Below are 17,271 nucleotides of genomic sequence, written 5' to 3' on the forward strand. Positions count from 1 at the left end.
ACTTCGTGCGTGCTTAAGGCGAGTACTCTACCAACCCAGTGGCATCCCAAGTACAGAATCATGACTCATTTTGCAGCCTTTCAAGTACAGTGAGCATAGCTCAATTACAGCAACTTCCAGAAGGCAAGTGACATTGTGTTTTACGTGGATGCCAAGGCATTCTTCCTCCAGTCACATTTTGGGCTATGCAGACAATAAGGGAAGAATCTACCAACTGGGGAAGATGTCCCCTCCTCACTCTCAGCTAAAAGGATTAGCCATCCCAGTTGATGTTTGTACTTCATTACTGCAATTCTCTTCAAGACTTATTTTCTGATCTTAGCTTCCAGAGGAGAACAACAAAGGCAATGTTAGTCCTTGAGGTCTAGCTGACTGAGTGAGGGCCACACAGCCAAGATAAATGATGTTGGCTTCTTTTTAAATTTGAAGAAGGCATTAGTATTCCTAGGCGGTAATAGATTCACAGAAAAATAAATTATCCTATCTCAAACCTCCCCCGAACAGCCCTGAGCAGATTGCACCATTAACCTTAAAATAATGACTTTGTAAGTCATTTTGGTGAGGAATGGAAAAAGTGACTTGAGCATCTTTGAATGCTTGATGGGCCACAAGGGACAGAATCTGCTGGGAGCCTTCTTGAGGAGTCGAGAATTATTGCCGAGGTAGGGTGTGAGCAACTTCAGCAGTGGTAGAGAGATGTGTGTCAGCTCAACCTTTCTGACACCCATTTTAGGGGATCCCTAATGATGCCAAAGCAGGAATGTGACGGGTGAGATGCTGGGCCTGGGGACCTGTGTTTTTTGCCATTTGCTTTGAGCAAAGCTGGTTACTAGCATCACAGGAAAGTTGGCGGATAAGCATAACCCTCAACTGACTGGAGAGAGGGGAGTTGAATGGGGCTGGAGATGTAGCTCAATTTGTAGATTACTTGACTAATATGTTTAAAGCCATAGACTCAATTTCCAGGATCACATAGACGGAGCAAGGGGGTGTGATGGTTGTGGTGGTGTCTGCACTAGGGAAATAGAGGCAGGAGAATCAAGAGTTTAATGTCAGGCTGGGCTACATGAAACCAGAGAGAGAGACAGAGAGACAGAGTGTCAGAGGGATGTGGAGACAGAGATAGAAACAGAGAAAGAGAGGCATACACAGAGAGGTAGAGAAATGATCACCATTGGATTTCCCCAAGAAGACTGTCTGAAGAACAAACATGGAAACGGGATTCAAACCTGGATCATCTTGATAGTCCCATTGCGCTCCAAGGCGAGGACGAGGTGCTGGTGCTTCACCTGGGCCTTGAGGAAAAACAGGCGCAGCAGTCCGTGTTCCTCCTCTGCCCAGTCTTTCCCTTCTGGCAGCATTTTCATCTCCTGCCCACTGCCAAAGTCCCAGATCTTAGCTGTACCTGAGGGCATGGAGGAAAGGCTTTGTGGGTAAGATGGTGTGCAGACAACCTGGCTCTTAGTCCAGGGGACACTGGTCCTGTTGAAATGCATCCTGTATTTATTTCTTACTAAGACTGACTGCTGAGTCTCCCCACTCTTTCTTTGCATGGTTTGTCACAGGCTGATCAAAGAAGTGAGCAGAACAGGATGGCATCTTGAAAGCAATGGATGTCTGCCTTGGTTTGGATGAGTATTCCCCAAAGCTTTGAGTGCTGAAGGTTTGGTTTCCATATTGACACTATTAATGGAACCTTCAGAAGGTGGGAATGAGGTCCCAGGCTCATCTATGGAGTCTCTTAATCTTTATGCCTGAAAACTTATGTCCATAATTCCATCAGTTGGCTTGTGAGGAAGCATTTATTTAACAAATCTGCCTGAGAATAAATACATTCTGGGTAGTGAATGGACCCACACACTGTCTAATCTAGAGCAAGCAGATATTTTGTAGTCATCCAGAATAAGTTGAGGTAGAAAGGTAGGGCAGTGTTTAGTTTTCTACTCAAGTCCCTGCTTCTCCCCTAAGCCCAATATCTCCTCTCTATGACTCAGTCTTCAGCACTAACACTTTTGGGCATGTAATGATTTGACTGTATATCCCTCTGCCAGACAGGCTACCCCCATAATTTATTTGCTCATTACCAACACCAGACATAAACATACGCGGGATACCCTGCAGTGACAAGAACGACCTAGTATACCTTGCACAGTGGCAAGAACTACATGAGGGCAGGGTAGTCAGCCCTGCCCCTTTGCTGCTTACTACATATGGTGAGACAGCCTGGGCAGTGCTGGAGAGCTCACTCTGGTGTTGAGGATGAAGGGGAGCTGGTGGGCTGACCAACCAAGCAACCACCTAGACCCAGAATCAGGACTATAAGTTGGCCCATCCAATCATCTACCCATTATGATCTGTGGGAGCACAGAAGGGGATTGTCCTGCAGACACAAAGTTACAGGGTCTCCATGACATAGAACAACAGGATACTCAAAAGTAGCCCCAGTGAGGGTCCAGAATTGATGATGCAGCAAAAACAAAAAACAAACAAACAAACAAAAAAACCAGAGACCTCAAGCCAGACCAGTGACTCAATGCAATGAACACTTGTAATTAACAATACATGAACTAAAATTACTAGTAACTTTTATACGGATGTCGCGAGTGCCTGTGGCACAGTGAGGTTGCTTTCCTCTGCATCGCTCCGTAGGGAAGAACACTGTCTCTGTGCATTATATGCCAATGCATTCCCTCACCTTGATGCTGCACTCATGATTGCATTCCTGCTGTGTTTTCTGCTGTTCCCATTTTTAAATATCCGACTTTTACATCAGGTGCCCACTCATTCCATCAACTGATTTGTGAGGAAGCATTTATTTATCAAATGTGCCCCAGAATAAACAGATTCTGCGTAGTGCACACAGCTGGTCACTCTGTCTACTCTAAGGCAAGCGGATCTTTTGTGGGTGCTCAGAACAAGATTCAGTGGAAAGGTGAGGCAGTGTGCAGCTCTCTAGTTCCTACAAGCGCTTCACAGAGGAAAAAATATGAAACACAACCACACCTAAGCCCCAGAGTCCCTCAAGTTCAATGTGCTTTCCTAGAGCCTAGGCATAGAAGTGTATCCAGTATAGAACTCTATTTTTTTCAGTTAGCTTACAGAGTAGTGGGTTTCATCATGGTGTTTCCACATACATGGATCATTATGTGAAAGGCTTTGGCATACAGTTGCAGCAGCCACGTGAACAGAATGTAACTTACGAGTTTGTTGATTACGTCCATATCCAGACATTAGTGGTCGTGAAATAGACTTGATTTTCACCCAGGCCGTGCTATCTCTCCGGAATGTCTGTATGTCAGCCTAATTCACACTGAGCCTTAAACCCCCTAAACTTAGGAATTCCTGCACAAATTTTCGGGATACCGTGAGATGTCATATTCTGAAAACTAGGCTCACCATTATATGCTCCTGTGGCAAAAATAAATCCACTTTCATCAATAGCTGCACAGGTTAGTTCAATATTGAAGCCATGAGGGTCTAGAATCTGGTATATTTGGAAGCCGGTCTCAAGTTCCCATACCTGTAGAAGAATAAAACATCAGTAAAACCCAGGTATTCCATACATCTGCCCTTCATTTCTGAGCAAAATTTTTACCATTGTCAAACTTTTCAAATTAGTACTCTACATACCTTTCCCAACACCCTGCCCACACATATACCCTTTCCAAACAAACTAATATATAAATAAAATATGGTTAAATTTTCTGTTTTTAACTAAACATGTGGCTTGAACTGGCTTGAAACACTTCTTTATCATGTATTCCTGATAGCTTAAAGAACTTCAATATATTGTCTCAGTCTATTACCGCTACATATAAAACCCTATGTTTTACCTATAGGAAGATAGCATTTCACTTGCTCAGGCTTTTTCTGCCTAGGAGGTCCTTACACACTCACCTTGATTACAGACTCCGAGCAGATAGTGAGCACTTGATGGAAGTATTTGTTGTACAGCATGACATTGATTTCTCGTTCATGAGTGTGAGGAACCTGCTTTGTGTCCTGTATCATCCTGGTCAAGGGATACATGTCTATAACGCCCGATCCTGGAAAGGAAAGAAAGAAGGAGGACATCACAATGCTGGGTGTGGTTGATGGTGCATCCTTGTATTCCACGCTTTGGAGACTGAAACAGGAAGACCATGGGCCCCAGGTCAACCTCATCTGCATAGTGACATAGTGACATTCTTAAAAGTGAAATGAAGTAAAGAATGAAAAATTTTGCAAAAGCATCTCATACCTAAATTGTCATTATCAGAAATCTAGAATTTCACAGAGGATATGACCCAACCAGCTAGGTTTGGAGCCAGCCGGTCAGTGAGATTAGAGTATAAAAGACCAGTGCCTTAGTATTTAATAGGTGGGACTACTGTGGCCTCCTCCAGAGCATCTCTGGCAAACACAGCAAATAAGACGCAGCCAGAGGAAAGTGTTCATTGGAGATAAATGGAGATTATCTTTCAAACACAGGTCATTCTGAATCCCATTTTTCTAGTTTGCTCCCTGTTCCTGACAGTGTGTGCACGTTGGTGATGCTGTCCACCAGCCGTCTGCTGAATCAAGGCTTGCTCTGGTGATTGAAATTAGTCAGAGAGTCTTCAAGCCACCAGATGATAACACGTGCTGTGAACATGGTCTGATTAAATATAATGAATGAGAGTGATTGCAGGCCAGTGATTGCAACATCAATAGTAAAATTAATTTCCAAATCACCATGTAGTTAGCTTGGCCAGGGCACTGACTGGGAAGCAGGATTCTTACACTTTCTTATGGGTATGACTTAAATCTCAAAATGAGAATCTTATGTGCTTTGGTTTATGCAATGCCTAGAAATACTGATAAAAATTATCAAACCACTCTGTAGTTCATATTTATTTATTTATTTGTCTTTTTTTTTTTTCAAGTCAGGGTTTCTCTATGTAACCCTGGTTGTCCTGGAACTTACTCTGTAGGCCAGGCTGGCCTCGAACTCAAAGATCTATCTGCCTCTGCTTCTTAAAGACATGTGCCACTACTGCACAGTATATTCTGGAGTTCAAACAAAAGCAGAAGTTCTGAGAATAGGAAGCTTCTTCCTATTTTATTGATGTGGCTATCAATTTGTCACCAAGGACGCAGCGGTGACTTTCTCACATCATTTCAAAGGAACTCTCAAAGTCTTAGCAGCAGTTACCAAGGTGTTTAGATTTTGTGACGCAGCCTGTTCATATATACGTACAGGACTGAGATGGCTCATCAGGTAATGTTACTCAATTCAAGCACCCCTGCCAGGAAACGTGAGAGATAGAAGGTCATCAGGCTCTCAAAGGCACACTTGGAGCATCTCCATAAATCCATAATGATACCAACAGTTCACATGGCTGGATCTACATGTGAAGAGCTGATGCTTTCCCACCCTTTTGGCTAGTTATCATACAGCAAAGGAAATAATGCCGGGGAAAGAATGAATGCGGATGCAGGAGTCAGAAGTTCTGAGATCGAGTCTCGGCTCTGACCTGTCTGAGGTTTGGCTTATGCATTTGGGAAACTTCAGTGAAGGATTCCGGCCTCAAAGGGTGACTGCGCAGAGGAAACGGAGTAAAAAGGCAACACATAGCTGTGGTCATCATCACCAGCATATTGATGACGGCACTGACAGTCACAACGTGTTCACCAAGCACTGAGTGCAGAGTTGCTGCCCACAGGGCTCAGAAAACTACTCTACCTGATGTCACGGGAATCTAAGCACAAATTAATACACTTGACGTAATCCTGATGTCAGCTGAGAGCTGTGCTTTTTAATTATTGATTGATTTTATGTGCATTCGCGCTTTGCCTACATGGATGTCTGTGTGAGGATGTGATCAGGCCATACACAAAGCTCAGTATTTTGCAAACAGGAGCACCACCAAAAAGTATATAAAAGTGGAAAGAATTCTTGGCTTTTCTATGCTCCATCTTCTTTGTCTTGGTATTTTAGCCCTTCTTTACGCTGATGATAATTGGGATGAAAATGCTGAGCCCGATAATCGAGCAGGCAAGGTTTGTGTGAAGAGGTGACATCTGTGAAGAGTCATTAATGCGTTCATTTCAGATGAGGACACATGGAGAAGAAGCATTCACTGCCGAAACTAAGTTCTCTTTTACAGGGTGGAAAATTATTTATTGAGCATGAAGTGATGGTTCTCTTCTAACCCAGGACAAATAAACAACACCAAATTAAAAATGATTATTTTTCCCCAACAGAGACAGCACCAATCACTTGCCTGCCTTAATTAATCCCTCAGGAACTCAGAGCAGGTGGTCAGTGGTAATATGCTTCGGAAAGGCAATTCTGGCTTAGTGCTCCAGAGGGTAGAGCTGCTATTAATATAGCCAGTTTTCTTCTAAAGGCTGAAGGCTGTGCATGTGAACAGTAGCCAAGCTAAATGCCTAACAAAATTCTTGAAAACCCTTAAAACAATTTGGCAACCAATGCATTGTTATTTAGGACCCATCTTCCTGGCCTCTGGCCTCTCTCTCTCTCTCTACTGTTCTTTATCTGGAAGCAAAGGCAGTTGAGGTCTGTGCCCACCCTACAGTGACCAGCTCCTTACAATAACTGTTTTATCTCATAAACCAAGTTCACGCTGGCACGTACCAGGGTCACCACCCTATGAAAGTACCAATTTACTGCATTCGAGAGGCAGACCGGAGTCCAGACATAGCAACAGTGGTCCAGCTCTTTCTGCTTCACCTAGGTCATGTACCCCTAGGCTCATCACCCTAGAGAACTGACCCGGCATTTTCATAAAAGGGAGGTTGCATAGTTCATCAACTAACATAGGATAGGAAACTGAAATAAATATTTATACTATCACTAACCATGGTTAGTCATTTTCCTTTTCTTTGTGTGTGTTTTTATAGTAAGTGTTGAAAAGCTATCCTTTTTAAAACGTAAAAGATAAGAGATTAATTTGCTATATGTCAAATAGACATACCTGTAATGAGCATGCCATGGTTGGCGTCATACACCATGGAGTAAATCTGCATGTCTCCTGGCCCTCCTTGGCTATCGTGGAAGACTTGTAATACTGATAGGGTCTGGATATCCCACACTCGGAAGACCTGGGGAACAAGCAGAATTCACCCATTTAAACACCATTGTTCTCACATGGGGCAGTTAAGTCTTTAAATGAATTATGCTTTTATAAATTTGCAATGAAATGCTGTTTGGATTGTGAGCACACAGGTGCTCTGTTTCAACTTGGCTCTTGGTTCCAATGTTGTTTATCAACATGGAGTACCCAGCTACAAAGTGTTGCTTAAGGCTTTATCTTTCGTCACTGGGTTCCCCTGTACTATTCACAATGCCCAGGAAACAGAACTAATCTAGGCGTCTGTTAAGAGATGAATGGATAAAGAAAATCTGCTACATATACATAATAGAATTTTGTACAGCCATCAAGAAAAATGAAGTTATGACAATCACAAGAAAACAGATGCAACTGGAAATCACGTGAAGTGAAATAAGCCAGACTCAGAAAGAAAAAAAAAACTACTTCATATCTTCTCTTCTATGGAAACTGGGCTTTAAATTGAGAGTGTGTATCTATCTGTGTGTATGCAAGTCATAAAATGAGAAAGGAAATCATGGGGGAGCAGGAAGAAATGTTCATGGAACTTGGAGTTAGAGAAAGTAATGGAAGGGAAGGTTGTCTGGAGATAAGGGACCTGCTATGGGGACAGAAAGACAGAAGTAAATGAGAAGAAAACACAATGGCACAGATGCATTAAGAGGCCAATTCATAGGCATCTATAATATGGTGGAGTCGTTGAGAGAAAAGAGCAGCGGTACTGAATCGGTCCTCCGGGTGCTTGTTGTTTTCTGCTAACAGCTCCAAGAAGGGACGTGCAATGTCTGAGGAAAGGTGTTGGTGTCAAAGCTTGGGAGAGCCGACCTAGAGCCAGGCAGCCCTGGGGAGACTTAGGAAGAAAACAAGAACAAACTGTTTCAGAAAGAGGCCGAGATGGTATAAGGGACAAGCATAGAAGATTCTCACTTTCACTAGACTGATCTTGGGGTGACAGAATGGGTTATTTACAAGTCATAATTAAATCTTGCCTACGGACATGTAAGCATAAATTACAAAATAAATTCAGAGTCTCATAGCAGTAAGAGTTAAAATGCTGGGTTGTTTTTTTCAAACTAGTTGGGAATATGAGAATTAAATAAAAGGATTACTTTAGCCTTGGGGAAAAAACTGAATTATGAAGCTGATTAACTATGAGAAAAGGGTGGGGGGAGGAGCTAAAGTTGCTAGCCACAAAACATCATAGAGAAGGGCAAGAGAAAGGTTTTGCCCAAAGCCCTCTGTAAGGAGCAATGAATAAGTAAAGATAAAAGGAAGCATGTTTGGATTCATCAATGACTTTTGGGTTTTCTTCCGGCAAGCTTCATGTCAGTTGCTGTTAGCCAAAGGCTTTAATATCTCCCCCCGTCCCCCGCCCTTTGATGAGTGTTTGTCATAGAATTAGCAGAGTAGAATGTCTGCATTTTAGGAGTTGGTATCAGATTCATAGGAAAGAGAACGTCCTAGTCTGAAAAGGTGTGGCGCTAACATGAGGCTCATATCTGTGAACATACAGTGACTGGAACAGGCAGAGATGCTTCACTCAAGTGTGATTACCAATAGAAGCGCTCTCAGTATCACTGCTGCTGGCTACAGGGAGCAGACGGGTCATTCCATTGCACTATAAGTACTCAGTGGAAGCACCAGCATCAAGACACAGCGAAAACAACATCACTAGAGTCTATCTTTAGAAACAGTCATTCAAATGAAGTGAGCAATTTAGGGACACATTAGTCTATCATATACTAAGGGAGTCTGGGATTTGACTTGCCTTTCTAAACTTTGCCTAATGGGCACAAGAAGTTAATTATTGAATCAAATTGGGTTGACCCGATAGATGGCATGATTTTACATTGCAAGAAACCTGGAAATGTGTGAGGTGATGAAACCCCTTTGAGAGTCATCACCGTGGAGAGATGGTACATTTGAGGATGGGGCATGTGTGACTGGAGTACAAAGGATTATGTACAACTGCACAAGCAGTAGATGGAAGGTATTTGACCTTGTCTCTCTAGGGAATTCAAGGCAAAATGTGCTTATTTGGTTGCTGCCAGTCAACTGATATGCAAAAAAGTTAGCAATGTGGAACAAGACTTGATAATTTTATTGTATTGTTCTCACATTTTTCCCCTCTGTGTGATAATTGGCAAGTAAAAAAATGAGGTAAAGACATCAGCACACACATTATTTAAATATTAAATACTCAGGGGAGGGGCTCATGAATCCTCACCCCTAGTCAAGAATCTGACAGTTGATGGCTTCTAGGGGAAGGAGAGATGGGTGGGTGAACCATGCTCCCGTGGATGGTCCTACATCTAGAAGTATATGGTCAGCGCAGATTGGATTCAGTAAAATTATTAAGAAATAGAGAGAGACAGAGACAGAGAGAAAAACAAAGACACACAGAGAGAAACAGAAAATGTAATTTGGTAGGGAGGAGGTGGCAGTGGATCTCAGAGGAGATGGAAGAAATTTGAGATGAATATGATCAAAACACATTGTACACCATAGTACTTTTGCTTTTATACCTTGAGCTAAGCGAGCCTGTTGTATTTACCCCATTTTTGCTCCTTTCAAGCTGCTTCTTTGTGATACCCACCAAGCACTACGTAAACATGCCTGTAAGTTTAAAACTCTGCCCTTCTGCCCCCCTTGAGGTCCCACTTATTTGCCAAAGTTTTATTAGTTTGCTTGCTTAAACTCCTTTTCCCGGTTCCCACCATTTTCATTGCATTTTGGCCTTTTTCTTTGTGAGAGAGAACATGACAGTGACTGGCTGCATGCCGCCACAAGGCGATAGTGTGACCCCTGCCAGTTATTGCCTAGAACTCATTTTCCCTCTCGTGTACAATTTACAGTCATCATGTATATGTGTGTGTGTGTGCGTGTGTGCTCATGTGTGTGTGCATGTGTGTGGTGCTGGGGTAACTAAGCACCCATTCTAATACAGTAGTATCCCTCTCAACCCTATAAGGTTCTGATTAACATTAAATGAGTAGGCCACGTCAACTACTTGGCACTGTGTCAGATACTCGGTATCATTTGATAAAAGATAGTTATCATTGTAACACTGCAGATTGTTTGAATGTTGATGCAGTTATAGTTATATTCCAATTAGCCACAGATGCTTAGGAATTACTCTGAAGCTATGCATTGTCACCTATAAATACTTCTGAAAATTTGAAGATATTCTGTCTTTAACCCATAAGGAATATGTTTTTGCTGCATATCATGATGTGGGAGTGATCTCTTTCTAATCTGTTGCTTTCATTGGTTAATTAATAAAGAAACTGCTTTGGCCCATTTGATAGGCCAACCCTTAGGTGGGCGGAATAGACAGAACAGAATGCTGGGAGAAAGAAGCCAAGTCAAGCAGTTGCCATGATTCTCCCAGACAGACGCAGGTTAAGATCTTTCCTGGTAAGCCAGTTCGTGGTACTACACAGAATATTAGAAATGGGTTAGATAATATGTAAGAGCTAGCCAATAAGAGGTTAAAACTAATGGGCCAAGCAGTGTTTAAAAGAATACAGCTTCCGTGTAATTATTTTGGGGTATAAAGCTAGCTGTGCGGGAGGCAGGGTGCCAGGAACTTAGCCCACCGCTCCACATTACAACAATATCAGTTAGTAATGATCTGACTATATATGTTTTCCTATATGTTTTTTTTGTTTTCTAGCTTGCATTGTGTGAATTATCATTTGTCCTTAAATTTCAAATGTTACTTTCATCATATAAGACTCGACCCCACACCCACACACCTACCAATCCTTGCATTATCTCTTTTGTTCCACAGCCCTAACTCCTCTTGCCTAGTCTACTGCTGTTTTATTGGTTGCAGCTTTAATATATTTTCACAGCTGATTGTCGTCCCACGTTTACATTTTCCAGAGAAATGACAGCACTAAGTCCCTTTAGGTCACATGACCTCACCAGCCTCACTTAGCAAGTTAGGTTTACAATACCAGGCATGAATTTCCTCTTGCTCAGTGGGCCTTAAGCCCAATCCTGGCTGCTGATTATCTCCAGCATGCAATTGCCACTATTACACCCCTGACTGTATCATGCCATGCTTGTGACTGGTGTGCTTTGTCGGCTCTACAGCTTAGTAGGACCACTGACTGCTTTGTCGGTTCTACAGCTTAGTAGGACCACTGACTGCTTTGTCTGCTCTACAGCTTAGGAGGACCACTGATTGCTTTGTTGGCTGTACAGCTTAGTAGGACCACTGATTGCTTTCCTCCCTCAGCAGCTTGCACAGCACCTTCAGATCCTATGAGAGTCAGTCTTCAAGTAGGAGGCTTATGGGCCAGTTCCAGCTCGATTCCTCTAGAATATTCGTTTTACACTAGCTATAAACTTGGCAAATGACTATGGAAATATTCCAACGGCATTAACAAATAGATTAGTGGATACCATCTTTTACAGGGTACTATTCCCATGTAGGAAGATCTTATATATTACTGATTTATGCTCTCAAATAAATATACCTCAGCGGAGCTTCATAACTGTCTCTTAATAATCTTATATGTATTATATATGTATGATGTGTGTATATGACTCATGTTCATGTTTCTGCATATATGTGTGTGCACTGTGTGTATAGCAGAGGCGATAATCATATATGTTTGCATATGATATATGTATGATGTGTGTATATGACACATGTTCATGTTTCTGCATATGTGTGTGTACTGTGTGGATGGCATAGGTACAGCGGTTAGAAGACAATGTTGTGTGCTGGTTTCATTTTCTACCTTGTTCATTTGTGAAAAAAGGTCTTCCTTTTTACCACTGTATAAGCTAGCTGGACTGTGAGTTTTCAGAGATCCTCCTGTCTCTGTCTACCATCTCTGTATGAGTATGGGTGTTACAGGTGCTCATGCTACATGTCTGGCTTTTACATGGGTTCTGGGGATTCAAACTCAGTACAGTCTATAATATTCTTAGACCCACTGATTATACACACACACACACACACTCTCATCATCATCATCATCATCATCATCATCATCATCATCATCAAGGAAGCTTCTTCTTGCAGCAAATGGAAACTACTACAGAAATTCTCAACTGGTCAAAGTACAGACAACAACAGACCATGGGCGTCCATCACCAACCAACACAGCTACAATGCAACTCATACTTGAGACCCAAGGGATATTGTAGAAGAGGGAGGCAGAAAGCTTGTGAGAGCCAGAACACTCAAGCGTCTCCTGCCAGATCGTGCCTTTTTATACATGACAGGGAGCTGCACTCACGGAATCTCAACAGCATGGTTACTTACACAAGACTTGTACAGAGACGACACCAGGTGACAAGCCAGTTTGGATGGAGAAAATCACCCAAGGCCACGCCCCTAGATGGAGAGCCAAAACCTGGTAATGGCTGCTGAGCAAGGGAAACAAACCTCCAGGGATGAGCACTGGCAGGTCATCCCATCCCATGTGATCACTCCTGACCACGTGCACTCACGTGGAAGCAACACTAAATGGACTCAGCAGGTTGTTTACATACATATGTAAATATACATAGCAAAATAAAGGAGAGAGAGTGAGGATCAATGGGAGGAGCTACGGGGGAAAAGAGGGGCTGAAGTCATGGAAAAGCAATGCTCATCTATGGAATTCTCAGAAAAAAATTATAATTGCTATCACAACTAACCACATTAATTGAACTTATTCTTCTTAAAACTTTTTAATAGATTGTATTTAATCAAACAAATACATTTTTTTTCAAATATGTTGCAAATATTCAAAACTCTCATTCCTAACATTATAACTTAAATTTTCTTTGGGAATTACTTTAGCTATACATACATGCATGTGTGTATGTGTGTGTACATGCATGTGCTAGGCCTCCCTGTAGTTGACTTTAAGAACAAACAGCTTCCTTTTGGTTCTGCGATTTTCTTCATTACCTTTGCAGAGGAAAGGCTGATGACGTGTTGTTCTTTCTCATTGTTAACGATCTCTGTGATGCTGAACATGTGCCCCACCAGCTTCCCAACTGGCTTCGTGCTGATATTGGGGTGCCACAAGCGGAGGACCTTATCATCTCCTAGAAAGAATGACAGTGACAGAGGCCTGGTATTCTCAAGTGCTCAAAAGTTAAAAGGTGTCCTTATTTTATTTCTGTTACCATGATAAAAAAAAAAATAAGGGAGAAAGGGTTTAGTTTAGCTCACGATTTTGGGTTACAGTCCATCAGAGCAGGAGCGTAAAGGCAGCAGGAATTTAAAGCAAGTACCCACAGCACACCCACCATCAACCGCCAAGAGCAGAGAGAAATGAATGCATGCCTGCTCATTGCTCATTTAGTGGTCTCTACTCCTCTACCTTAGGAATGACGTCGCCCACTTTCAGGTTGGGTTTTCCCACATCAATGAATGCAACCAAGATAATCCTCATCAGCAAGCCCACAGGTCAATGGGAATTAGGCAGTCCCTGACTGAGTCCTTTTCTCCTGGTGATTCTAGACTGTGGCAAGTTGACATTTAAAATCCACCATCACCAAAAGCATCTCTCATTCATTCAGTGAGATCCTGGTCTCCTTTCTAAGAAACCACAACCCACAGCTCCCCAAAGGCATTCCTTCTGCGGCTGACTTGAAGACATTAGCCTTGTTTTGGATCTGTCTGTGATCAACGTATCTTCACATACAAATGTGAATTCCCATAAATATTTCATGACTACTTTCCTTGATTCAATACTTCCTACTCTGTCACGCATTAATACATTATTTATACTCTATTTACTTCCAAAACATATTTCAGGCAGCTGGTCTTTTGTTTCTACAGTCTAAATTATGCAAACATTATAATAATAAAAGAAATCAAGGGAAGAGGCAAACTGCTCATAATCTCCAGCATGAACAAATCATCTGCCTTTTATTTTCCCATTTTCCTTTTCCTGCAGAACCACAAGCACAAGACATTTAAATGTAATTACTATCATAGCACACATTTTGTCTTATAATTGTTAAAATCATCTGAGTGCACAGTAAAATGAGGAAATAGTATAGAAGAGTGACATTTTTGTAAAATAAATAAATAAATAAATAAAAGCCTTCTCCCAGCCTGCTACCTTATGCCCCAATTTCTACTTCTATGCAATACGGGAAATCATTGTTAACACTTTTCGCAGTTTAATTTAGCAGTGTGTGTGTGTGTGTGTCAGAGAGAGAGACAGAGAGAAAGAGAGAGAGAGGAAGAACACCTGAGATCAATTGTCAAGTTTAGGTTTCTTCTGCAAGTGTCTTCCATCTTGGTTTTTGAGACAGGGTCTCTGAGCATGGAGAGCACTGACAGACACCGGAACTGCATGCATTTGCAGTGTGTGTTGAGATATTTCCACACTTGTATGTAATAGTAAGATCAGGATAATATCTTTTATCCCAGATATGTGCTTCTCTGTGTTGGAAACTTTTTAAAATCCTGTGTACCAGATATGTTGAAATATTCAATTAATCGCTTCAACCATATTCATCCCATTATGCTGCAGAATGTTGGAAGGAATTCCTCCCTCCCAACTGTGTGTCTCTAACTATCCACCATCTCTTCACATCCCGCCCTCCTCGACACCCTGCCCAGGCTCTGGTAACTGCTACTCTACTCTCTTTTTTAAGATCAACTTTGTAGTTTTCACACAGAAAGAGAACCTGTAGTATTTGTCTTTCTGTGTTTGCCTTATTTTGTCAGCATGATGTCCTTAAGTTTGTCCATGTTGCTAGAAATGATGGAATGCCATTCACTTCCATATTTAAATAACTTTCCATTGATAGTTCATAACTTCTTAACCACCATCCATGACATTTTCTTTTCAGATTCTGGATTTTCCTTTTGATCTCATTCAGCAGTGCTGTAAGGAACAGTTATCTGCGTGTTCACGTTTGCTTCTTAGATCAGTTGCCAACAGTAATTTTCCAAAAGTAGAAATATGATGTTAAATCATGTTTATGACTTTAAGACACACTGCCGACTTGCTTTCCAAAAGGCTTACGTCACACCCCAAGGCCACTTGCTTTATCAGTCTGACCATGACGCGGATGCCTTGATTTAAAGTGTCAACCTCTGTAATGCAGGGGTGCTGAGGGACAAATTCAGGACCCCTTGCTTGTGCAGCAAGGCTCTTACATGGAGCCACCCTTCCAACCTCTTGTTCCCACTTTCTTATATATTATTCCAAACATGTATCTAAGTCCTTAAACTGAATAATTTAATACTTTAAATCATTTAATCCTGAGGAGTTAATTTCTTATAATATAAGGATGGTGGATCATACAATTTCTCGACTATTATCTTGAAATTCTGTAACACTTTTATAATTCGACTTCCAGGATGATATCTATTGAGTTATTTGTGAAATAGAAAATCAAATATCTTAAAATAAATCTATATTTTAAAAATCATTACACAATTTGCTCTTTTTAAAAACATAAATGAAACAGAGTTATGCATCTGTTCAAATAAAGGCTGCTTATAACAAAGAAATTCCAAAATACATATGAGACAAACAATGAACATATCTTTCTTTGCAGCCTCGTTAAATCTTAGCTCTTGTAGCTCATTCACTGAAAGTTAGTACCTGACCATTTCTCACTGTGAGTAGTCTGGGGAAGATGGTCTAGTTGAGCTGCCCAGGAAGAGAAGATCTGCATGTGAAGCTAGCCAGTCTCTGCATGTGTACACGTGTGTGTGACCTTTAAGTATATGCCTGTGTGTTTTCACAGCGTGGCTGCCCACATGCCTCTGGGTACTAGAGGAAGTCAGAAGGGAACCTTTGGGAACCACGCTCTCCTTTTCTACTTTCTGCTAAGGTTCTCATAGCCAAGGGACAGTTATTTATTTATTTATTTATTTTTAAAGATATTTATTTATTTACTTATTATGTATATAATATTCTGCTTGTGTGTATGCCTGCAGGCCAGAAGAGGGCACCAGACCTCATTACAGATGGTTGTGAGCCACCATGTGGTGCTGGGAATTGAACTCAGGACCTTTGGAAAAGCAGGCAATGCTTTAAACACTGAGCCATCTCTCCAGCCCGGGACAGTTATTTATAAACTCTACCTTTAACTTAACTGTTTTGCTTAGTCGCTAGCATGCATTTGGCCACCCACAAGACTGACTTGCCTTGTATGCTAGAAACTTTTGTGAGTAGACATATATCTATGTTGAAGGAGCCAGTTAGGTAAGGGTACAGTTGGGTGACTTGGAAGCTCGATATTCACAGGTTAGCCAAAGGTGATAGATTCAGATGCTCCAATAATGCTGGTTATTTTGTTGAGCCCCAAGGAAAAGGATTACAGTATTTTCTCTTCCCTTCTCATTGTCTCCCAATCCATTCTTCAAGGATATACTTCCACAATTTAAAAAACAAACAAACAAACTGAGTGCTGTGTCAATGTACTATGCCAATCCATAGTCATTATTATCCATTTATAATAAATAACCTACTAGGCTCTTCTTTGAGCAAAATTCCCTTTCAGTTTACAGCAGTATCCTATCAGGTAACACACAGTAAGAGCTCAGCAAGTAGTTACTGAGCTGCTCCCATTGGTTGTTATGAGTAGCTACACCTCAGAGGTTTACCTGTTAAATGCCAAGGGTTAGGGATGGGGAGAACATGCATCTAACCCAAAATGGAACCTTGGCTGTTTGTCTAGTCCTTTTGTGAAGGTCAATGATATCATTAAGAGACTCAGATCTTGCAGTAGCATGAGAAGAAAGCTGAAAAACTCAAGTGACTCTTATTTGCTGGGGACCAAATTGGGCCCTCTCAAAATCCATAGTGAAGCCATGGGCATCAATGTGGGGTAGTTAGAGAGATAATTAGCTTTAAATAAAGTCACAATGATGGGGTCCTTATAAGAAAAGGAACCATGCAGCTTGCTTTTCATCTCCCTGGCACATGAGGAGGCCACCTACACCGCATGAAGCAGACCCTTATTAAGAGGTGACCACGTTGGTTGATGCTTTGATCTTTGACCTAAAGCCTCCAGAATTATAAGATAATAAAATTTTGTAGCCTAAGCTATATAATGTATGGTATTTTGTTATAATAGCTCAATCTTATTAATGCAGCAACACACTATTTGAAGGTAGATAACCAGGAAATTCTTGAATTTAAAATAGTAAGAGCAAGAATCAAACTTTCCTGAGAAATTACTACCCACAAGG

General features: G+C 41.5%; 1 protein-coding gene across 1 annotated transcript in view; it reads right to left on the reverse strand.

Annotated features, from left to right (window-relative positions):
- The window catches only part of Wdr64 (WD repeat domain 64), a 99,963-nt gene that overhangs the window by 34,385 nt on the left and 48,307 nt on the right, over window positions 1-17,271 (reverse strand). The window contains exons 10-14 of the mRNA XM_057770768.1: window positions 13,012-13,151; window positions 6,960-7,086; window positions 3,898-4,046; window positions 3,397-3,520; window positions 1,230-1,405 (exon numbers count right to left, since the gene is read on the reverse strand). Coding sequence (XP_057626751.1) covers window positions 1,230-1,405; window positions 3,397-3,520; window positions 3,898-4,046; window positions 6,960-7,086; window positions 13,012-13,151 — 716 coding nt within the window. The remainder of the gene's footprint in view (window positions 1-1,229; window positions 1,406-3,396; window positions 3,521-3,897; window positions 4,047-6,959; window positions 7,087-13,011; window positions 13,152-17,271) is intronic.

Source organism: Chionomys nivalis, chromosome 5 (assembly GCF_950005125.1).
Source record: "Chionomys nivalis chromosome 5, mChiNiv1.1, whole genome shotgun sequence".
Classification (NCBI taxonomy): Eukaryota; Metazoa; Chordata; class Mammalia; order Rodentia; family Cricetidae; genus Chionomys; species Chionomys nivalis.